Below are 25,592 nucleotides of genomic sequence, written 5' to 3' on the forward strand. Positions count from 1 at the left end.
GGGACTTAAGGAATGCATCCTAGGGCTGTTGGTCTTGGTCTCTCTCTCTGATGAACATGTTAATGCTTCTATGCTTGTACTTTATTTAATATCATTTGATGTGTGGGATTGCAGTGCTGTGGCTCTGCTTAGCACCTGTGTGATGTCAGTGCCGTGTGACTGGCTGGCTGGCTGACGCACGCGCTTGTTGGGGACCGGACATCCGGCGTCACCAGCCACTGTCCGTCTCCAAGGCAACCAAGCGTCAGAGCTTCTCATCCTATCAGAAAGAGACAGGGGGGCGTCTCTTCAGAACCAACCAATGGTGTGCGGGCGGCCGGGCAGTTTGAAGGCCGGTGATTTGCGGCGGTTTCCCCCCAGGCTTCCCCCGGTTCTCCCTTGCGGCGGCTCTCCCGCAGACATGGGCCCGGCCCGCTCCCCGGTGCTGCTGCTGTACGCGGATGACTCGGCGGAGGCCTTGTTCGGTGACGGGGCGAGGCTGCGGCTGTCCCCGTGCGGAGCGGAGTTCGTGTATGAGAGTCCGCCGCCTGCCGGTGCTCACCCGCTGCAGGGACCCGAGAGGAGGCGGCAGCGGACGGAGTTCGTGGTCAGCGGCTGCAGGGTGAGAGAGGGGTCGGGACACACACCGTGCAGGAGGAGAGGGGGGGGGGGACACACACCGTGCAGGAGGAGAGGGGGGACACACACACCGTGCAGGAGGAGAGGGGGGGGGACACACACCGTGCAGGAGGAGAGGGGGGGGGGACACACACCGTGCAGGAGGAGAGGGGGGGGAGACACACCGAGCAGGAGGAGAGGGGGGGGGAGACACACCGAGCAGGAGGAGAGGGGGGGGACACACGCCGAGCAGGAGGAGAGGGGAACACACACGCCGAGCAGGAGGAGAGGGGGGGACACACCGTGCAGGAGGAGAGGGGGGGGGCACACACCGTGCAGGAGGAGAGGGGGGGGCACGCACCGTGCAGGAGGAGAGGGGGGGGCACACACCGTGCAGGAGGAGAGGGGGGGGAGACACCGTGCAGGAGGAGAGGGGGACACACACACCGTGCAGGAAGAGAGGGGGGGGACACACACCGTGCAGGAGGAGAGGGGAGGGGGACACACACCGTGCAGGAGGAGAGGGGGGGAGACACCGTGCAGGAGGAGGGGGGGACACACACACCGTGCAGGAGAGGGGAGGGGGGCACACACCGTGCAGGAGGAGAGGGGGGGACACACACCGTGCAGGAGGAGAGGGGGGGGGGACACACCGTGCAGGAGGAGAGGGGGGGACACACTCCGTCCAGGAGGAGAGAGAGGGGGGGGGGACACACACCGTGCAGGAGGAGAGGGGGGGAGACACCGTGCAGGAGGAGGGGGGGGGACACACACCGTGCAGGAGGAGAGGGGGGACACACACACCGTGCAGGAGGAGAGGGGGGGACACACACCGTGCAGGAGGAGGGGGGGGGGGACACACACCGTGCAGGAGGAGAGGGGGGGACACACACCGTGCAGGAGGAGAGGGGGACACACACACCGTGCAGGAGGAGAGGGGGGGACACACTCCGTCCAGGAGGAGAGAGAGGGGGGGGGACACACACCGTGCAGGAGGAGAGGGGGGGAGACACCGTGCAGGAGGAGCGGGGACACACACACACCGTGCAGGAGGAGCGGGGACACACACACACCGTGCAGGAGGAGAGGGGGGGACACACTCCGTCCAGGAGGAGAGAGGGGGGACACACTCCGTCCAGGAGGAGAGAGGGGACACACACACCGTGCAGGAGGAGAGAGAGGGGGGACACACACCGTGCAGGAGGAGAGGGGGGACACACACACCGTGCAGGAGGAGAGGGGGGGAGTCACCGTGCAGGAGGAGGGGGGGGGACACACACCGTGCAGGAGGAGGGGAGGGGACACACACCGTGCAGGAGGAGAGGGGGGGGGACACACACCGTGCAGGAGGAGAGGGGGGGGGACACACACACCGTGCAGGAGGAGAGGGGGGACACACACCGTGCAGGAGGAGAGGGGGGGGGGACACACACCGTGCAGGAGGAGAGGGGGGGACACACTCCGTCCAGGAGGAGAGAGAGGGGGGACACACACCGTGCAGGAGGAGAGGGGGGGAGACACCGTGCAGGAGGAGGGGGGGGGGACACACCGTGCAGGAGGAGAGGGGACACACACACACCGTGCAGGAGGAGAGGGGGGGACACACACCGTGCAGGAGGAGAGGGGGGGGGACACACACCGTGCAGGAGGAGAGGGGGGGACACACTCCGTCCAGGAGGAGAGAGAGGGGGGACACACACCGTGCAGGAGGAAAGAGAGGGGGGGACACCGTGCAGGAGGAGAGAGAGGGGGGGGGGACACACCGTGCTGGAGGAGAGAGGGGGGACACACACCGTGCTGGAGGAGAGGGGGGACACACACCCTGCAGGAGGAAAGAGAGGGGGACACACCGTGCAGGAGGAGAGGGGGGGGGACACACACCGTGCAGGAGGAGAGGGGGGACACACACCCTGCAGGAGGAAAGAGAGGGGGACACACCGTGCAGGAGGAGAGAGAGGGGGGACACACACCGTGCAGGAGGAGAGGGGGGGACACACACACCGTGCAGGAGGAGAAGGGGGGAGTCACCGTGCAGGAGGAGGGGGGGGGACACACACCGTGCAGGAGGAGGGGGGGGGGGGACACACACCGTGCAGGAGGAGAGGGGGGGACACACACACCGTGCAGGAGGAGAGGGGGGGGGACACACCGTGCAGGAGGAGAGGGGGGGGGGGACACACCGTGCAGGAGGAGAGGGGGGGGGGACACACCGTGCAGGAGGAGAGGGGGGGACACACACCGTGCAGGAGGAGAGAGAGGGGGGACACACACCGTGCTGGAGGAGAGGGGGGACACACACCCTGCAGGAGGAAAGAAAGGGGGGACACACACCCTGCAGGAGGAGAGAGGGGGGACACACCCTGCAGGAGGAGAGAGAGAGGGAGGACACATACCCTGCAGGAGGAGAGAGAGGGAGGACACATACCCTACAGGAGGAGAGAGAGGGAGGACACACATCCTGCAGGAGGAGGAGAGAGAGAGGGGGACACACACCCTGCAGGAGGAGAGAGAGAGGGGGGACACACACCCTGCAGGAGGAGAGAGGGAGGGGGACACACACCCTGCAGGAGGAGAGAGGGGGGACACACACCCTGCAGGAGGAGAGAGAGGGGGAACACACACCCTGCAGGAGGAGAGAGAGGGGGAACACACACCCTGCAGGAGGAGAGAGAGGGGACACACACACCCTGCAGGAGGAGAGAGAGGGGACACACACCCTGCAGTTGAAGCAAGGCTGGGGGGGGGGGGTGCTGCAGGCTCAGAAGTGGGGCTGGGGGGGTGCTGCAGGGTCAGTAGAAGTGGGACTGGGGGGGGGGGTGCTGCAGGGTCAGTAGAAGTGGGACTGGGGTGGGGTGTTGCAGGGTCAGTAGAAGTGGGGCTGGGGGGGGGTGCTGCAGGGTCAGTAGAAGGGGGTTGGGGTGGGGTGTTGCAGGGTCAGTAGAAGTGGGGCTGGGGTGGGTTGCAGGGTCAGTAGAAGTGGAGCTGGGGGGGTTCCAGGGTCAGTAGAAGTGAAGCTGGGGGGGGGGGGGGGGGTTACAGGGTCAGTAGAAGTGGACCTGGGGGGGGGGGGGTTGCAGGGTCAGTAGAAGTGGAGCTGGGTGGGGTGTTGCAGGGTCAGTAGAAGTGGGGTTGGGGTGGGGTGTTGCAGGGTCAGTAGAAGTGGGGCTGGGGTGGGGTGTTGCAGGGTCAGTAGACGTAGGGCTGGGTGGGGTTGCAGGGTCAGTAGAAGTGGGGCTGGGGTGGGGTGTTGCAGGGTCAGTAGAAGTGGGGCTGGGGTGGGTTGCAGGGTCAGTAGAAGTGGAGCTGGGGGGGTTCCAGGGTCAGTAGAAGTGAAGCTGGGGGGGGGGGGGGGGGGGGGTTGCAGGGTCAGTAGAAGTGGAGCTGGGGGGGGTGTTGCAGGGTCAGTAGAAGTGGGGTTGGGGTGGGGTGTTGCAGGGTCAGTAGACGTAGGGCTGGGTGGGGTTGCAGGGTCAGTAGAAGTGGAGCTGGGGGGGTGTTGCAGGGTCAGTAGAAGTGGGGGTTGCAGGGTCAGTAGAAGTAGGGCTGGGTGGGGGTACTGCAGGGTGTCATTGTCAGTCACTTTAGTATTGGAAATGCAGTCTCCCTTTTGGTGGGTGAATGTAACCCAGGTTTCTGAAAAACTTGAATATTTTTATGTTTGGGTTCCTAATGACATTCAGGGTTTCCCTGTTTGATTTCTCTTCCTCATCCCTTGGCCATGTTTCTGCTCCTGTAGGACAGAGTGTTGCAGTTATTAGATTTCCGGAACACCTTTTCCTGTCGCCCATTCCTGCCTTCAAGCGTTATACCCCCAGAGAGAAAAATTGTACGTATTGTGCATGTTTTACAGCTTCATACTGCAATTGGAAATAATTGTCAATACTGGTTTGAATCACTTGATGCATATTACTCTAACTTTTTTGTTTAATTTAATAAATAAATGGTTAGGAACACTGCTACATCACAATACGTAATATTTAAACCAGACTGTATATAGTCGCAGGGAATGCATTGCCACTGTGCCATCCTTCTTAGCGCAAGTAGTTTTATGGGGCAACATATCTCATTAACACACAGATGTAGGAAACGTCACTGCTCCCGCTGACCATGCAGAAACGTGTGCTATACCGCAGAGTATTACACAATTTCTATAGGACGCAATGGTGGGGATAATGCAGAATATCCAGTGACCTTTTCTACAGCTGTAGTGTGCATAGTAGGATTTCTCCTGTGATTAGCCCATGTGTGTGATTTTGTTAATCAGTATTTGTGTATACTGTGCAGTCTCCTGGTTCAAAGTGTCACAGTATTGCATGCTCTGTGGGAATCCTAGGCACATTCCACAATTCTGACATGCGATAGAAATCATAAATTCATGTGTGATTTCTTTGACTATTTTAATCTCCTTTCTGGGGACATAAGAAATTGCATGTTCATTCCAGGATCCTGTGATCCATTTTCAGCTCTACGAGCCCCCTGATTCTTCAGATACTTAACTGGTGAAGTTATCCCTATTACTTACTGTTTTTTTTTATGTATTTTTTTTTTTTTAATTATTTGAAAGCTTTCTATTGGCCAGATATTTGTCAGCCATTTTTGTTTCCACTGAGGGAGATGTCCCCGGAGCTGAAAAAAAATTGTGTTTGGCTCCCACCTTGTACAGTAATAATAACGGTGATGATAACAAATGGAGGCTAAAAATAAAATGAGGAGGAGCTGCTTCTTTAATGCCATTTTTCTGTATACATTGGGTAAGGCGCAGATACAGGCTGTTGGTATTGTGTTTGTGGTCATACTCTTCTGTTTTCAGAGTCTTTTTACGGAGATCTCTGAAGTCGTGTGGCCCAGTGTGGAAGATGATAAAGGGTGTGCAACGCGTCTGGATGATGGCCGCGTAAGGGTTTCCTCACTGGATGGACATGCCCATTTATTTATGACTGCCCTGCAAGAAGAGTTCACTGTTGAGTTCTTGTGCCAGCTGAGCTGTAAGGCCACTGCACCAGTGTTTGAGTCTCTGAGCAGTACAGATGGAGTTAATGCTGACCCGCAAAAAGCTCTAGAGGGAGCAAGAATTCCAAAAGCCGCAGAAAGTAAAGTATTTTGCAATCAAGTCAAAAATAGAAACAACTCAAGATATTCATCTTATCCAGTGGAGGCAAAGGGAGAGTCACTGTCTTCGTTTACAAAACATGCCTTTCATTATACATGGCTGACTCGACGCTGCTCCGTATCCTCTTGCCCAGAAGTATTTCGATATCCCATGGCCTTGGCACTTGATTTTCATGTAAAATCTGCGGCAGCCTGTGAAAAAAATCCTGGCACAGAAACGGACCCCAAAACTGGACTTGTTCTTGAACATGACAAAAATGGGACTGTTTCAGTTTTACCAAAAGCTTTGCTACTGAGCTGTCGAGCAAACCACTTGCACAGGTATTACAGTTATATATATATATATATATATATGTATATATGTCCTTTTCATATATATGTGTTTTGGTATTTTCTGTCCTTTGACAAAAAATAAATTGTACCATTAAAAAAAAAAATCTGAGTTGCTGTATAATTATTTTGTTGACCGTATGTTTGTTTGTTTTTTGTTTTCTAAAGATGGAATTTCTGTGATTTGGTGTCACTGGAGAAGCAAGAAGTTGAATCAACTTTCTACCCATTGCTTTTGAAAATAGTCATGTGTGGTGACATAACCTACAGGTCAGACATTCAATTTGATGTCATTTTAAAAGAATATGATTGTTAAAAACATTTTGTATGCATGTTCAACTCAATCAAAAATGCATCACATGTACCTAACAACATTACTCAAATGATCATTTGTTCATTCAGATATAGTTGTTTCCTATCACTTGATTTGTACACACAGGACTTCACAATTATACACAAGACTGAGCTAAAGTTTAGCATGACTTAGTGAAACAATGCAATGCAAAATATCAACACACAACCAGAGCCACAAAAAGGCATTGGTGGCATCACACCGCTTCTTGTGCTTTCACAAACATCTAGTTAGCAAGTATATTGCAAAATATGTACTACACGTAACCTACATTATAATACTGTTGCTCTGTGTATGGGTAATATAGAAGTGTTACCCTTAACAATGTAGTTGCAGTGATAACGGTTTGTTGTTTTAAGTAATCTGACATATATTTTTTTTTAAATGTTACTCTTTGGCCCAGATCCACAGAAGGGCACCAAGCTTTAGCACACCTTTACTCCCATTGATATGAATACAAGCATAGGCGTGCTACACCCTTTTGGGGCCTCTGGGTCTTTGAAGTGTTAATATTTTTTTTATCGAAGCAATCTTGTCTCCTTTTATACATAATAACGTTGAGCGAATTTGAAAACCTAATTTAGCATTATATCACACTTGAAATATTACCAGTGCTTCAAATTATTAAGACTGTTTGTTTATAAAGGCTTACCAACACCTCAATACAATTCAAATATCCGCTCATTGGATGCAAGTAATTCAGTTTGATCTATTTAATTATCTTTTTCATTTTACATTCAAGAGGCTTGTTCATGTGTCCCCTTATTCTATATTAGTTTGGCAAGGTTCAATCAAATCAGTGACTGAACTTTGAATCTGTTTTTGTGTGTAATCCACTTGTTGGTTAGATGACTCGGTTAATGTGATCTTGTTGGAAGAGTGGTCCCATCCCTTGCGTACACGTCATAGCTGCTCATTTATTTGACTTTTCTAGATTCACTTTTGATGTCACCAACTCTGTGGAAATACACCCGGGAGATGGCTCGGTTTTCATTTCAGAAGGACTTTATTTAGGAAAATACTTCAAGTACAGCTTACTGAAAGAAGGGACAGGACAGGTATAACCAAAAGCTATGAAGAATTATGCAATTGTTCTGAAATACAACTTTAATTTTCTAACGTAAATTATTCATTTGATCAACTCCCCTTTTTTTTCTTTTTTCTTTCTTTTCTTCCAGTGTTAAAGTAATAGTTCCCTTCAACTTCATATCAGTATGCACAAACCCTATTTTGGCCATTATATAAAATATAATATTGTAGTTTCCAGTCTGTGTACTACTTTATGAACGATATTATTGTATTTGTTATGGCTCAGCGATTGTAATTGCGGGGTTAGCCATTGACTTGGCGCCATATACACATCCTATTGTGGTCTGACATTTGGTTGTGGCTGTTTTACCCTACGCGCCCTTACTTACCTTATTGGCAAAATGGCTGTTGGCGGAGTGTCCAGCAGCTACGACGAAGGGTCCCTCAGTGGTCAAACACCGGCAACAACTTGGTTGCGGTGAGAGGGCCGCGACCAAATGTGCAATTCCGTCTTATTGTGCCCGAGTGTTGCAATTCTACCAGTTCTAATCAGGAAAAGAATAGAACCCTATACTATGCACTCAAAGGGAGAGGGGGGGAGGGAAAGAGTCAGAAAAATACTTAGAATAATACATTGTTTATTGACTCCATTTAAAAACGTAATAAAAAACCTGACCTAATTAGGTAGTGACAGTACATTATTGCAGGGGTGAGCAAACTTTTTATGCCGAGCCCCCCTTTTAATCCATAAAATTTCTCGGGCCCCCCCTGCCTTATGTAATCAAAATCACATGACGTCAGTGCACGTGAGCTGGTTCAGCCATTGAGGGCGAACCAGCTTTGTAACGCCCCCGCCACGCGTCTACAAAAAAAGTATTTATAGCTGAAACTACATAACTTAAAAATAAATATTATAATATTTGTCTAATAGCGTTCCCATTTCTGCTGTATTATTAATCTCTCTCTTCCCGCCACATTAGAACCTCTCAGGACCTCTCTCCCCTCTTCCAGTCTCTCCCTCTCCCTGTATTTCTCACTCCCCCTCCAGTCCCTTTCTATTCCTCCCCTCAGTGTCTCCCCCTCCATCCCCCCAACTCTCTTTCCCTCCAGCCAGTGTGTCTCTTTCTCCCTCCACCCATTGTCTCTCACTCTCTCCCCTCTTCCAGTCTCACACTCCTCTTCCAATCTCTCCAACTCCCTGTATTTCTCACTCCCCCTCCAGTCCCTCTCTATCCCTCCCCTCAGTGTCTCCCCCACTCTCTTTCCCTCCCCGTGTGTCTCTCTCTCTTTCTCCCTCCCCCTAGTGTCTCCCTCCCTCCATTGTCTCTCACTCTCGTTCCAACCATTGCCTCTCCCTCCCTCCAGTGTCTCTCTTGCACTCTCCAACCAGCTATTGTTTCTCCCTCCACCCGGTGTCTCTCTCACACTCTCCCTCCAGCCATTGTGTGTCTCTCTCCCTCCTGCCAGTGTCTCTCTCATCTCCATCCCCATGTAGCTCTTTCACCCCCCCTCCCCATGTCACACTAACTCTCACCCCCCTCCCCATCTCACACTCTCACCCCCCTCATGCCACTCACACCCTCCCCATGCCACAGTCTCACACTCACTCCCCCATGTCCCAGTCTCACTCTCCCACCCCCCATGTCCCAGTCTCACTCCCCCCCATGTCCCAGTCTCACTCCCCCCCATGTCCCAGTCTCACTCCCCCCAATGTCCCAGTCTCACTCCCCCCATGTCCCAGTCTCACTCACCCCCCATGTGCCAGTCTCACTCACCCCCCATGTGCCAGTCTCACTCACCCCTTCTCCCCATGTCACACACGCTGATACAGGAAGCAAGGAAATGTACTGTAGCACAGCGGAGCACAGCGCCACCTAATGGCCAAAAGAAAAATTGCAGCTGCAGACGGCTTTTTTTCCTCTGCTACTGGCAATATCGCCGCTGCTTCCTGCGCCCCCCTAAACAATCTTGCGCCCCCCCCAGGGGGGCGCGACCCCCAGTTTGCGCACCGCTGCATTATTGTATAAAATAAGCCTGTGTGGTCTCTAAATGAAGGGGTGAGCTCAGTTCATACGGGTGAGTCACCTGGTCGTGATGATACTGTGCCTCAATGGTCTAATCTCAAAATAGCATTACGATACAGTATAGCTATATCATAGAGATTAACCATTTAATCTGTGCATATAGTATCATTATCTGCAAATGTGGCAAATAGCTAGGTACATTTTAGCTTTATTTAGAGTTTACCATCTCCTTTCTAGTCCTTTTGGGACTAGACATCTGTAACTTTTACAGCTGCTGATTTTGCCACGCAAGGCTGAGGATACAGCTACCACCAGTCTGTTCACATTTTGGTCATAACAAACTATGCTGTAGTTGAGAGTAATTACACACTGATTACTATTACTAACTACCACTAGTCAGTACTTCTCCTTTTACAGGTTTTTTTTTGCCCACAAAGTATTTTTGTCACCATTGTGAGTGACGCATTTGTCTAAAGTGTTTAACATTTATATTCACTGTTTGTTTGGTGTGTATTACATATGCCCTACATTTTAGAGGTTACCTGACTGGGCAATATAGTGTATGAACAACTCCCCAGCAGGGGACAAACCGGTGCAGTGCGAAGGGATGAATGAATAATCAGAGGGATTTATTTAGATAAAAAACATGGACAAAGAAAGCACTGATAGTCACTCTAACATGTTTCACACGCAGGGTGCTTTATCAAAGAGTGATCTTCCCACACCCATTTGAAATACCTGCCAATCACTTAGAGTGACTGTATCAGTGCTTTTTTTGTCCCCTGCTGGGGAGTTGTTCATATACTGCATGCAGATACCAGGGAGCACGCCAAGCAGAGGATCCACTATGCTGTGTTTATTTGGCAACTACAAGCCACCATACCTTTACTTCATCCATTGAGAGAGATGACATCACGCAGCTTGGGCAGAGAGGTCTGAGGGTTCCGACGCTGAATACTTCTGGCTGTGACGCGGAGTTGTGAGAGCCGCTACAGAGCTGAGTTTAGCAACGCGGGAGGCGTGGACACCACACAACATCAACAGTGCCGTGAGAGATGTGCCAGTCGAGGATTACTCCCTGATGTAAGGCGTGCAACAATTATTTGTTATACCAGACGCCCCCCCCCCTCTCCAGCAGCCCATTTGCCAAGTCGTGAGTACTATTACCCATTGATGGGTGTTCTGTTACTATACAGCGGAACTTCTGCCTTATTTTCTCATCTGTGAGTGACTCTTCAGCACCGGTTTCCTAGAGCACAATATGCTCTGATATCTTTCTGGGCAATATAGTGCCCCTTTAATTAGACAGACTAGCAGACCATTGAGGCACAGTATCATCACGACCAGGTGACTCATCCGTATGAACCGAGCTCACCAATTTATTTAGAGACCACACAATTATACAATAATGTGCAGTCACTACCTAATTAGTTTCTTTTTTTTTGTATTTAAATTGAGTTATCAACCAAATGTATTATTTTGAGTATTTTTCCGATTTCCCCCCGCAGATAGAGGGGCGCGAACAGAAAAGTTTGCGCCCCCCTGGTATAGGGTTGTGTTCTTTTCATGTTTATAGTTTGATTCTCCCTCTCACTATTGGAGACATTCAGTGGAGCACGGCATTCTGTTACTTTGTATACAATGCTAATGTTATTAGGTGGGTGGGCCATCAGCAATCTGGCGCAGGAAGCACATCACAAATCGGGTTACTGTTTTACCACTGCTAAATCGGCACCGCTGTGATTAGTGATTGTGTACACCAATAATTGTATTGTATTGCATTGCAACTTGGCAGCTTGTCGTGCTACTAGCGTCTTCACCCCAATAGCTCTGTGGTTACTGCCCTTTGTAATTAGAAGGGGGTCAGGTGTTGTGTATTTTTCAGAGAACTAGAGGAGTTTTTCAATGTTGGGAATAAGTGACCCTAAGCCATGTCATTATTGGATAGCATCCAGTACACTGCTTCATGCTTTCTCTGCTCCATTATTTTCTGTGTGTTTGCATGCCTCTTAGAAAGAAGAACGGATATATGCAGCAAGAGACCTTCCTCCAGACAAGCCCAGGACTTTGTATTCAGTGCGCTCTGTGATAACACAAGCAACGCGGTAAGCTCCCTGCAATGTTTTATTAACCACTTTTTGCCATAGCTCAGTGTGGCTTGTTAAATACTATCCATTGGTAACCCTATTTACAGTCCTGCTGTCCTCGTGATCCTTGGTATCTGAACAACCCATATAGTTCCAGCCATCACTTATCCACTTTGCATAGCTGGTCTGGAGGTGTTATGAAAGTACTGTAGAGCAAAGTGTTGTATTTTAGGGGAATCGGCAGAAGTTGTAGGAGGATCTCTTACCCCTTGCTGAAAATAGTCATTGTACATTATTAAAAATAATTCAAGTTGTTTTACACTCTCACTTTGAACCTGTGTAACAAACTGTTGATTATGTTCATAACAATGTCTGTATCCCAGGATGTAGTTTAACATTAGATGCACTTCTCAATGCATCTTTCCTAGTAAAATCGTTTAAAATAAAGATTTTGTACATTGTCACACCTCCACAGCGATTTTGTTTCAAAGAAAATACATTTTGTTTACATGGGGTAAAGTATATACAGGGCACGACTCCTGCTTGATCAGTGATTAAGGTCATTAGGATGTAACCGGTGTAAATAAGGGGTACTACATGCTCTGAGAGCTTGAAACTGATGGAACAATGTTATACTTTTGTGAATGGTTTCTCACGAAGGGGGAGATTCATTAAGCTCGGGTAACGGCCATTCAAATCAAAGGCAGTTACCGGCAGATCAAGCTCCCGTACCCCTTACCGGTCCTTGGTGATTCCCGGCCAAAGAAAGACTTGCTCCTAACTGGAAGCAATAGTAATTGTATGCTTTAAAATAATGTCTATGTTTAAAAATTTGCTTCTTCATTAGATGGGTGCCAATAAAGGTCTCGCTTTTCAGTGATATATCAAATAGTTCACGGTCCGTTTTTTTTCCCCTCAATTTCTTCAGAGACAAATAGAAAAAATCTTTTACAGCATCATTTCAACAAAAGACAGAAAAGCCCAATGCTGCATCCAATGTGACAAAATACATCGTATATAGTATTTAGTTAAATACAGTACTTCATTAATAATATGCTCATGGGTAAGGGTAATTGAGTTTAACCCTTATATGATGTGGTGGGTGTTGGGGTTCTGAGCTTGCTGTGATTGTGTGTTTAACAGCATCATTTCAGTCAGTTACATCAGGTTTTCAGGCATACATATAGAATTTGGTTATAGAGCGGAGAATCCTTAGCTTGGTTGATGTTAAATGATTCAGCTGCAGTTTGGTGTTAAATGATTCTGAATTCTATACAACCTGGTACAATCTTTATACATTTTCCTTAACCAGTTTTAACCTAGCAATTACTTGATTTTCTCACTGTCAGCCAAATGTTCTTAGTCAATCATCAACGTTTAAACTAATATTCCTTCACATCCGTCTGTTTGCTCTGAATTAAGAACTCCATTGTTCTGTCACAAGTAACTATAGGCATACCCCGGTTTAAGGACACTCACTTTAAGTACACTCGCGAGTAAGGGCATATCGCCCAATAGTCAAAAGGCAGCTCGCACATGCGCCTGTCAGCACGTCCTGAACAGCAATACCGGCTCCCTACCCGTACCGAAGCTGTGCGCAAGCCGGGAGACGATAGAGCCTGTTACAAATGTGTTATTTACATCAGTTATGCACGTATAGAACGATTATAGTACTGGACATGCATCGATAAGTAGAAAAAAGGTGGTGCTTCACTTTAAGTACATTTTCCCTTGACACATGCTCTGGACCCACTGTGTATGTTAATGCGGGATATGCTTGTGTATAGGATTAACTGTTCCTAATCTTTTAAGACCGATCTATTCTTTTGTATTGTTTTACTAACTATTTAACTAACCTTTGATTCCAAACTTATGACACTATACTATTCAACTCAGCAGACATTAAACATACCAAGTTTTATACAAAATGGAAATTAATAAAACAAGAGATTCTTAAGTCACGTAAAACATTTGTACACCTGCTGTCTTCAGACTGATTTATCTTCCTATCATTGCAGAGGCAGCTAATAATTTTCCAATATAATTTCTAACTTAATACTAAATTCCTTATTTTAACTAGTTACATGCTGAATATACATGTATATAGACAATATAACGTAATTATTATTTAGGCTTGAAATCGTCCTATCTTCAATGTTAACCAGAATGTTGTATTTAGCGTATGATTAACTGAATTGCTTTGCCATTTCTTACCTAGTGAAGGTGTTATTAAAATTGAGCACCTCCTATATTGTGATGAGTTGAACCTGTCCTTCATTACAGATTCCTGGAGATATGCTACAGGAACAAGCTTTCCTTAAACTATCTTTCCTCTACCTGCTGTTGGGAAACGGTAAGGAAAACTGCATTACGAATCTAATGGCATAAGTTCTCTCGCAGCAGTGTTTATTTGGATCTGGCTTTACATGATACCGTTATTGACATACTGTATTGTATCAAAGAGAGAAAAGAAACCTAGTATATAAGCACTCTGTTTCACAGCTGAATGTATAGTGAATGTTTTAAAATACTTTATTTGTACCAATAAATAAAAAAATGGGGTTTAAAATAAGATGTATGTCAAACAGTACGTGACTGTCATTGATAACGTAACTCTGGTAAGTTAGGTTGATGGAACATATGGGGATCCCTTATGGATATTCAGGATCCATTGCTAATATATAGCTGCCTGTAAATATAGGACTAGGGCCGTCACCGGGCCACTGCTCAGAAACTGTTCTGTCCCCCTAGGGGCAGATCTAGAGTAAGTAATGATTAGCTATAAAATGCTTTATTCATCCGCTATATGTGTAATCAGTGCAGAGACAGCTGGCAGCCTCCTTGACTGTGTATCAAATGATAGGGTTAAGCTAAGGCACTTAAGAGAGACTCATGTGAGAGTTTCTTCCCCAAGCCTCCACTAGCCTATAGGATGATATTGTTGTATTGAAAAGTGACCAAGTATCACTTACAGTTTAGTAATCAGGCAATGACAGCCCGATAGATACTAGATATAAACTCCACTGAAGGCTAATGCGGGGGAAAAGAGTATTATCCCCCGAGGTGGTCTAATAGCTGGTTCTCCTGTGTTGGAGATACTGCTTAAGGTGAAAAAACCCTTATAACACTTGTCCAAGGTTGGTAACCGACTGACATAATATGTACACAGTTAGATTCACATCTATAATATCATGTGAAGTCATGCACTCTATCAAGCTTCCTTTTGGGGAGGGGGGGGGGGGCGGGGGGTGTTTGGGGCTGTCTATATCAGCATAATGCATACTCTGCAGGGCATACTTGGTGGTGGAACAGTTAATAGACAAGCCTCTGCATCAAGAGGCACTGCTGTCCTTAAGCCTCATGTGTCAGTAGCTAAAATCTGACTGATTTCTGCCCCAAAGTAACAAGTATGGTAAGCAGCACGGCAAGTGAACTCGTAGTTCAAATGTTCCCTCCTCCACGCCTCAGTTGGCAATAATACATGAAGGAATAATAGCTAGACTTTGTGTGATTTTAGCGCAGTGGCTGATCAGGTACAGTCACTGCATAACCCAATAGGCTATTGAAAATATTCCACTTACAGCGCGAGCTGGTCAAAGCAGTGGGATACAATTACCGATACCTCTAACAGCTGATAGAGGTTGCCTCTCATAACGACAAAGTGCTATGCGGCGGGTAACCCGTAATCCGTTACCAGCATACACCCCTACACCGGATGGCAGGTGTCTACGTGTGAGTAATCCACACATACACGTTAGGGAGGTGTATAGAGAGGGCAATTCCTGTGAGCCGTGGTAATGTAATACGGTGATCAGTAAACCAATTAGGCAAAGACAAGTGGATAAGGTACACACTTCTAGCTCTGTAATATAAAACAACTGAGGCTCCCTCAAGGAGCTTCTAATATTTCAAATAACCAGATCTAAGGTATTGATCAGTGATGGCTAAATCTGTGTAAATCACATAGCGAGACTACAGTTGCATAGTCCCCTATATCAGCGCTGATCATTGATATATCAGCGCTGATATGCTCGAGGGTATGCCTATCTGAGCAGTGGGCTTAAGAAAACAGCCCCATATATCAGGACAATTCTGCAATGTAGGTATAACCCGCAAAATAACCTTAATCTAGTACACGGAGGAAGTTATGTAGGAGGTAGCAGTGAAGCTGTCGGCAAACTGCTGTTTTCAAATAAAAAGCTTCCCACGTGTGTATGTGAAGGTATGGCCAACGCTTGCGTTTCACGTATGCACGCTTCTTCAGGGCTTCTATTGGGTTATGCAGTGACTGTACCTGATCAGCCACTGCGCTAAAATCACACAAAGTCTAGCTATTATTCCTTCATGTATTATTGCCAACTGAGGCGTGGAGGAGGGAACATTTGAACTACGAGTTCACTTGCCGTGCTGCTTACCATACTTGTTACTTTGGGGCAGAAATCAGTCAGATTTTAGCTACTGACACATGAGGCTTAAGGACAGCAGTGCCTCTTGATGCAGAGGCTTGTCTATTAACTGTTCCACCACCAAGTATGCCCTGCAGAGTATGCATTATGCTGATATAGACAGCCCCAAACACCCCCCGCCCCCCCCCCCCCCTCCCCAAAAGGAAGCTTGATAGAGTGCATGACTTCACATGATATTATAGATGTGAATCTAACTGTGTACATATTATGTCAGTCGGTTACCAACCTTGGACAAGTGTTATAAGGGTTTTTTCACCTTAAGCAGTATCTCCAACACAGGAGAACCAGCTATTAGACCACCTCGGGGGATAATACTCTTTTCCCCCGCATTAGCCTTCAGTGGAGTTTATATCTAGTATCTATCGGGCTGTCATTGCCTGATTACTAAACTGTAAGTGATACTTGGTCACTTTTCAATACAACAATATCATCCTATAGGCTAGTGGAGGCTTGGGGAAGAAACTCTCACATGAGTCTCTCTTAAGTGCCTTAGCTTAACCCTATCATTTGATACACAGTCAAGGAGGCTGCCAGCTGTCTCTGCACTGATTACACATATAGCGGATGAATAAAGCTAATCATTACTTACTCTAGCTAATTTTATAGCTAATCATTACTTACTCTAGATCTGCCCCTAGGGGGACAGAACAGTTTCTGAGCAGTGGCCCGGTGACGGCCCTAGTCCTATATTTACAGGCAGCTATATATTAGCAATGGATCCTGAATATCCATAAGGGATCCCCATATGTTCCATCAACCTAACTTACCAGAGTTACGTTATCAATGACAGTCACGTACTGTTTGACATACATCTTATTTTAAACCCCATTTTTTTATTTATTGGTACAAATAAAGTATTTTAAAACATTCACTATACATTCAGCTGTGAAACAGAGTGCTTATATACTAGGTTTCTTTTCTCTCTTTGATGCATTCTTGTTCCTACCTAGTCATCACCTCACATTGGTTCAAATTACTAAGCTGTGCGGGTGTTCTCTGTATACATACTGTATTGTAGCATTTTAATGCAGATTCTAAGGCCGAGCTTATAGCGGGAGGCTGCAGGGCATGCGCGCAACCACGTGACGTCACTCGTGCGGTGTGTGAACACGAATCCTGCACTGTATGCATACTGGAGGCAACAGGGGGCGTGGTGGGAGCGTGGCCCATGACATCACGCGAGTGGTTCGCCATTATTGGCTGAACCGCTTCACGTGCCGCTGAAGTCACACGGCCATTGCATGGAGAGACTATTCATTTGTGTCTCCTGGATTCTGCCGCGCCTCCGCCTGATCGCGGTCACCCCATCTATAACAGAACCCAGGTATATGTTTTGGTGACGCGTACCGTTGCTCGTGTCGCCAAAACCACTATAATCGCGACCTAAGTAGTAATATTGGAGATATGTATTACTAAAATACCTGTTTTAGAAATGTATTTTTTTTTTTTTTTGCATTATCTTTAATCCGATTTAGGATGTTTTATTCTACAATTTGATCTTTGTTCAATTGTTCAGTTATTAATGAATTGCTTCAAATTGTTTTTTGTTTTGTGTTAAAAAAAACAACAACAAAAACCCCCACACCATATTACTCGGTTTACTGTAGTGTTTGGCCCATTTAAAGAATGACTTTCATTTGCTCAATATTTTTCCCAGAATATTAGTAAAGTATGAGGCTGTATATTACATAATTTGTCAGTAACATTAGCATAACTTAAGTCTGTCTGATTATACGTTTACATGAGAGCTTCCTTTTAGCAGAGCTGATTTATGGTGAGGGAGGATATCGGAGCACAGATGCAGAACAGCTTGGTGCATCCCTCATTTGAAAAATGCTATTTTCTGGTGGAAAATGTACCATCAAATTGTATATGCTGTTAGTCCATTAATCTGTGTTCATACTGTGTGCAGTTTTTGTGAAGTGATGGCCATTGTTTCAGTTAATGAGTGACTCTATTGCAGGAGCACAGAGAAATGCAAAGGTTTATATTGCTGATCTTACGGAGCTCACTGATTGGATTAACACAAGGCTGGTGATGGGAAACTGTTGGCCAATATTTACATGCAAACTTTTTTGCTATTTCGTAGTAAAATTGTCACCATATTTACAAGACCATCTGCATCTAGAAGTGCTGCTAGAGCTGGTTCAGCATCCATCCGTTTGCAGTGCTGGAGTTTCTCTGTAACAGGTGGTGCTGGGTCATGCCAGCCTGCCCTTGCACTCGTGTACACAGAGGGACTGAGGCCAGCCTGCCCTTGTACTCGTGTACACAGAGGGACTGAGGCCATCCTGCCCTTCTACTTGTGTACACAGAGGGACTGAGGCCAGCCTGCCCTTCTACTTGTGTACACAGAGGGACTGAGGCCAGCCTGCCCTTCTACTTGTGTACACAGAGGGACTGAGGCCAACCTGCTCTTGTACTCATATACACAGAGGGACTGAGGTCAGCCTGCCCTTGTACTCGTGTACACAGAGGGACTGAGGTCTGTTGCTCATTAGGAGGATGCTCCTCCTCACTCTCACTGTGTAAAGTCTGAGCAGCTGCAGCTGCTCCATGCTGATTGTTGAGGCAGGAAATTTAGTTAGGTCTTATCACTTGTGCTACATACAGTGTACTTCCTCACCCTTTATGGTGATGTTCTAGATATGATTACAGACAAATAGGCCGTAACACTAGGGACAATTGATGCTCCGTAAGCATTGCGTTTACCAAAGTAATCCAACGTATTAAAATTTGTAAGACCTTCACACACACTGCTGCCAGAGGCAGACATTATAAATGTTTATGGGGGGTGAAGCTATATGCCATAGAGTGAAATTTTGGGGGGCAAACCCCACCAAAGGGTGAAAGAGGCCTCTCCCCAAACTACACAGGGCATGATTGTGCAAGCAATTAGGAATGTAAGTGCCACCCCCACAGTTGCTGCCATAAATGGTGTTTCTTTTAGTACAGGAAAAACAAAAACGGGGGATTTTAGTATTTCAAAGAAGGGGACTTCCTGACACAGTATTTCCAATAGCAAAGAACTGCTTGAAAACATTTATTTTAGGGAAATTGCCATATTTACTAAGTGGTGCTAAGCCATGAGACGCCTTGTAGAGCTTTAAGTACTTGGTAAATATGGCACAATGGCCTTTGTTGCTTCAGAGGTTGTAAAAAAAAATGTGATGCTTGTGGTTAAGTGGCAGGCAATGATGCTTACATCTCTTTGGTACCTCTGTTAATTTGCCACATCCGTTTACTTTTTATGAAAACTTGAAAAAGCCCAGATGTCCTTTGTGTATTTTAGGAATGTCCGATTGATGCCAGCCCTGTCCTACCAGTGCTGCTCCAGCAGGCTGTTATTCCTGGCGTAGGGCGATTTGCAGTCTACTCTGATAACATGGTGCTGGCCACGTTCTTGGATGGTGTGATCCTGCACATGATTTGGAGTTTTGCTTTTTTTAATAAAGGTGAACAGGTAACCCTCGCCTCTGTTTGGTTTGTTTGTTTGAACAGAATGAATTTTCTCACACACGTAATCATTTTTCTGAAAATAATGCATGTCAGTCACACTTAGCAAATGCGTTATGTGATTGTGAACAGAAGTTCTTTTCTTCTGTAAATCAGCTGTTGATTGCTTTTAGTATCTGTACTAATAAATGATACATCTGCAATAGTCTGCACACAACCTTCTTTAGTTTAGTGTGTTTTCTCCCCTGGCTTTCAATGTTTATCTTGACACAGACAATAATGCACACCGCGCACCAGGGATTTGGTAATGCAATATTTAATAATTAATAAGATCACAATGGATCATCTGGTTAAAATACCAGTTAAAATCTCAATAAACCGTGAATATAGTAAAACACCAAATGTAATCACCAATTGTGAAACTCATGAATAATGAATACAACTGGTTAAGATTGCATACAGTGAAAAAGAACCGTGAATAAATGAAAAACAGTATATCCTAACATGATGCAATACACAATGTATGTAATGCAAAGACACCTAAAGTGATAAATACTCTGAATAGTGAACAACCCACAAAGATAAATGATTTATTTAAAATAAAAAGCAAATAAAAACCTCTGTCGTAGTGAGAAATATGCATAAGAGCTGCAAGAAATTGGTTTGTTTTTGTTTTTAAACAGAACATGTACACTAATATGAAGTCATTAGATAGGCACAGGGTCACCAATAGAAAGCTGCGACTTCATATTCCTAAAGACATCATGGTTTTTCAGTTGGCTGCTGGAGCAAGCCCTGCCCCGTGTCCATTTTGGATCTTCCAGTTTGCCCTCAGGCTCTCCCCTCCAGAAACCATGTGGTCTCCAGACTTAATGGAGTCACTAACCGGCCCCCACTGCTACTTGGCAGTCCTATCCTACCTAAACGGAGGGGTAACGGATTGCAGTTTAGTGTGTGTGTGTGTGTGTGTGTGTCTGTGTCCAACTTGTGCTATTTGATTTCCTATTGATTTAAGTGTAATGGGGGATTCAGGAAAGAAAAAAATGACTTGCTTCTTACTATTTTTCACTAATGCTGTTTATGGCTGCACCCTCCCCTATAGTGAAAGTGTGTGGTTTTAGCTTTGGGAAGACTGAAGACAGTAAGCTAGAGCAGGGGTACCCAACTCCTGCCCTCAGGGCCCCTACCCCAACAGGTCAGATTTTCAGGATATCCCAGCTTCAGCACAGGTGGCGCAATCAGAGGCTCTGAGCCACCTGTGCTGAAGCAGGGATATCCTGAAAACCTGACCGGGGGGGCTTGAGGGCTGGAGTTGAGCGCCCCTGAGGTAGAGGAGGTGGAGACTTGCATACTGGAGGTACTGGTAACTTGCATTGGTGCATACTGCCATGGAGGGACTGCAGCAAAATAAAATTGCAGGGGATAATCCATTTTTTTACTTCCCTTTTTTATTATTATTATTTTTTTTTTAGGGTCAATTTAAAGAAACTGCATCACTTACCAAAGCTTCCGCTGTTCAACATGATACTTTTGGTTGGTGTCGATTGCGTTTTCCTAATGGAGCAACAGAATTGGTTCAGTTGGAGTTGCCTGGGGATTATGCAAGGTATGTATTTCCATAATGGTAACATCCGGTTTCGTAGATACAAGTCAACACTCCTTGGTCCACAGTCAGTCCATTTTCCCTTCCTCCATTACTATGCATTGGGAACAAGGCAGTATACCATATATAAACCGACAACCAATATTGGCTGGGAGTCGCAAAGCCACGATGCGAGACATTGTGCCAGATCTTGCTGTAACTATCATACATGTCAATGGCAGTTACCACAAGATTGGGTGCAATGCCTAATTTGCCCAGGCTGCTGAAAAAGTTTGGTCAAAGAGCAATAGATTGCAGTCTCTCTTCCATTTTTAAGACCCCCCTTATCTATCCCATTACTACACGGGGGAGGCTGCTCCATTACTCGATCAGGGAGGAATCATTTCTTCACAGCTTCCCTAAGCCTGCAGCCCTCCAGTTTCCATGCATATCATTGTATTTGTCTTTCTCTAAACAAATACTTCCCTCACTTGCCTTGTTTTTACCCATCATAAATATTCTCTACTTTACCTCCTCCTATTTTCCTTTCTGGTAGGGTGTAGATTAAGGGCCCATATACATGTTATGAGGGACAAGTGCGATAACATTGCTGATAAATGGGTACTCCTTTCGCACAGTTACGTCCGAGCTGCAGGCGCCTGGTGCAGGGGGTTAGATGAGAAGACTCGAAAAGCAAATCCGCTGCCTGTTGCTGAAGAAAACTGGTAATGGTACTGGTTATGTCTACACATTGAGAGAGATTTACATTGTGGAATGCGATTAAGTGGAGATGGCAAAATTAATAAAGAATTTAAACAATCTATTTTTTCGAGCGTGAAACAAAGAAAATAAAAAGTCGTGAATATTCTGCAGTGTTTACATTTTTTTTTATTATGTATTTAAACACTGCAAACCCCAATGGTGTATATTGGGGAGAACAGGAGTTACTTTCACTCCTTTAAAATGATGAAATACATTCCGATACCTCTGGGATGCTACAGTATTAAATAAAAGAAAAGCTTCCCTTTCAAATGCACTCGCAGTAAAGTATTGTTAATGAATAATAATAAAACCCTTTGAGTAAATAAAGGGTTTTATTATTATTCATTAGCAATACTTTACTGTGAGTGCGTTAAAAAGGGAATCTTTTCTAATTTGTTCACCAACTATGCCTAATGCACCTCAGTTTTTACTGTTATTTCAATTCACTAAGCTGATGCGGGAGTGTCTTTCCTATCCCCCTGTCCCCATTTGTATTTTGGGTGATTTTTGAGGACTGGAGCTGCCCACCCCTGCATTAAGGAACATACATTGTGTATATATGAGTTAAGATAATCATTTAAATTCTATTTTTTATAGATTTTTTTTAAAGGGGTGGGAACTTCATTTAGTTTCTTAATTTCTATTTTTCAAAAGAAAGTGGTAGCTTTCTCAAACGCCAATCAACTCAAATGTTAGTAAATATGAACCCATATACGTTTTGTTTTGGGTTTTTTTGTGGTGGGGAGAGACAAATAGAAATGGGTGAATGTTTCACCAAAATGTCGAAATATTACCTTACAGTGAAGAGAAGATTAATAATCGCTGTGTTTCACATTAAATCATGGACCGGTATATCTAGATTTAAATGTGACAAATATAAGGTAGGAAAAGAAAATTACCCTCCTATTGTTCATATTCCTACCGAGGGAACCAGCTGGCGTAAATCTGAATTAAGATACAGTATATAAATAGTGGCCAATTATCATGTAATGATTCTGATGTCCCATACCCTAGACTATAGCTTAGAAAATGAGAACTTTGTACTATATGTCAGAATAGCCTGCAATCCATTGCTTGACAGGGGGGGTGGGGCGGTTGGTACCTTTGTCAGAAAAGGGCAAATACAGCTGGTGTATTCTAAAATGAGTTCCATAATACAAAATGGATGTAGACATTAAATGTAACACATTATGAGGATTATTCATCCAACTTTGGTATTGCCGGTTGGGGCACTATCACACGGATGCACCCAATGAAGTTGATGAGTTTCTGTGCAAGGTGCTACAGAGCACTATAGCAGTTTAATGCCCACCCCAAGTGTGCTAATTTCCATGTCCCTGAATCTAAAACATCCGTGTTTTAACTGCAGATAGTGTATGCATCCAGTGTTTTACAATATCTGCATGGTAGAGAGTATGTTGCACGTTTTACATATAGTAATATTATTGTGCAGCATTTCAATGAAACTCAGACTTCTGTTCACCAATTCTTTTCCACAATGTATATGCTAAACAAAGCACATTTTTGCCCTGGACTTCAGAAGATGTAGACAGAGCTTTATTATACCGTAGCTGTTTTCCATTCTGGCTATGCTATAATTCAGTTCTGTCGGCTGTGAACCAGAGCTTTGTGACTCATCTTAAATGTACTCGCTTGGTTTATTGATCACAAAAATGCTACCTTTACATTTCTATGAATCATACATATGTTGTAACTTTTTTTACTAGACTTCTTCCCATGCGTTGACTAGAATGTTGCAGATTCTTTCCTAAGCCACATTTCTCAAGGTTTTGCTATTTCTTTCACACTAGGTCGGTTGCAGCTGAACTTCAGAAAATTCAGAGATTTCAGTGTATCCTTTTTAAATGAAAATAGGTGTGCATTTTCTTGTCTTGCTGGACTCCTCCTACTTTTTATATCCGAGTACTCATTTTGCATCAATCAAAAACACTGCAAACATATCCTATGGGGAGGAATAAAGGGTGACGTTACCGGGCGTGAACACGATCTACTGAATTTTGTGTGATGGGGAAAAATGTGTAGACAGAACAAAAGTAAGGTAGAAGTGACAACCTTGCATGGCTAACCAATGGTTAAAGAGTGCAAGCTTTTAGGAACACTAGGGTCCCTTGCATGAAGAAGGGAAGCTAGTGGTCCTGAAACTTACAAAAACAGTTTTAACCATTGGCCACGCTGTCTGCTCTGCCGATTTCCCCGGTCTGCAGAGAGCTGCAGGGGGAAAGACAGGGGGGTGTGATGGGGGTGCGGCCGTGACGTCACCCGGCAGGTTCGCCCTCATTGGCTGAACGGCTGGGGGGTGTGGCCTAGCGCTCCGTCGCGAGTCCTGATCTCAATTTTCTTGAGCAGGAGAAACTGTCGGCGCAGCGCGGCGCCCCCCCCCCCTTGCAGCAGGCCCAGCCACATTGTGGGGCGGCTCTTGTCCCTGCAGCGTCCGCCACAGCGGGCGCTGCAGTAGCCAGCGGGGACCTGACCTTACCTGTAAACATTTACTTTTTTTGCAACTTTGAACTGCAAATTTATGTCCAAATGTCATTAATATGGTACTTTTCTTGTAGTTTTATAGTTCATAAAGTCTGTAATTTTCTTATCTGTATACTGAAGTTTCACACCTTCTTTTAATCAGTTGACAAGTTATTTTTTAGCATTATTAAATCGGTTAGCTGGGCTGTTAACATTTTGCTAAACTTTAGTGCTGCCTCCAAATTGGATTTAGCAGTTTAAAAAAGATGTTTTTGTGATCTATAGATTTCCTTAACAAAACCATTTTAGTTTTACTGGAGAACAGCAATATTGGGAGTTGCACGAGTATCTCTAAACTGTCCAGGCCTCCAATCCCTGCTAAAAGAAGCATGCAAGAGCCAGTCAGTGACATGAATATACAGTCTGTTTTGGAAAAGACCTCAAAAACGATACAAGATATTGACTTGCTGCTTTCCTCTAGAAAATAATAATCATTTCTGAATCAAAACCGGGTTCTGCAGCTCCACCCCCACCCCTTCGTGATAAAGACATTGTTTTTGTGATGAAGAAAAACTCCAATCTTTGAAAGATTGCATTATGTGGCTTACTATAGTGCCGAACAACACTATTATAACACCAAAATACTGTATGTCTGCACAGAGCTGGTTATTTTACAGCAATATAAAATGTGAGATCTTATGACTATTTAAGAATGTAATATTTCATGTTAATTGCCTTACATTCTCCTATTGGACATGGAATAAAATCTACCAATTATTTTAACTTGCCTCAAACCTCAGACTATCCCTATGTATTGTAGGACTGTTTTTACATGTATGTACTTTTATTTATCCATGTGCATGTCTCAATTCATTTTGTTAATGTCTGTCATAAAGTAATTGAAATAAATAATTTTATTAGGTACTTGTAGTTTTTTTTTCTTCCCCGAAGCCCACAGCGCAGGAACATCACTCCTTACTGTATGTAACATCTCTGTGAGGTTGGCCGTTTGCTTTGAGTTTAGCATACAATCAAAGTACATTTGTGCTTCCCTGGGCTCACGGGACGGCTTAGCACGCACCACACAGTATTGCTGCATACCTGTTGTCAACACTACCTCAATGTTTACAACTTATTCAGAAGTCCTGTACAAAATATAATATATATATATATGCATTTGTATCCATCATCTAAATTGAGCATAGGTTGAAGTTGATGGATATGTCTTTTTTTCAACCTCATTTACTATGAACTATGTAACACCGTGCAAACCTACATTAAAATATCAAGCCCGATTGACGTGTAATTGAATAACTA

The 25,592-nt window shown here is 45.3% G+C and overlaps 1 protein-coding gene across 1 annotated transcript; it reads left to right on the top strand.

Annotated features, from left to right (window-relative positions):
* The first annotated feature begins 229 nt into the window (after positions 1-229).
* On the top strand, positions 230-25,197 carry C1H5orf34 (chromosome 1 C5orf34 homolog). Its single transcript, XM_075588925.1, has 12 exons — positions 230-601; positions 4,334-4,423; positions 5,408-6,027; positions 6,205-6,306; positions 7,323-7,446; positions 11,455-11,546; positions 13,812-13,881; positions 19,287-19,457; positions 20,923-21,056; positions 21,671-21,757; positions 23,606-23,646; positions 24,585-25,197. Exons 1-12 carry the CDS (start codon positions 302-304, stop codon positions 24,761-24,763), a joined length of 2,010 nt encoding a protein of 669 aa, XP_075445040.1. The 5' UTR covers positions 230-301; the 3' UTR covers positions 24,764-25,197.
* Positions 25,198-25,592: the final 395 nt, after the last annotated feature.

This window comes from Ascaphus truei, chromosome 1 (genome assembly GCF_040206685.1).
Source record: "Ascaphus truei isolate aAscTru1 chromosome 1, aAscTru1.hap1, whole genome shotgun sequence".
Lineage (NCBI taxonomy): Eukaryota > Metazoa > Chordata > Amphibia > Anura > Ascaphidae > Ascaphus > Ascaphus truei.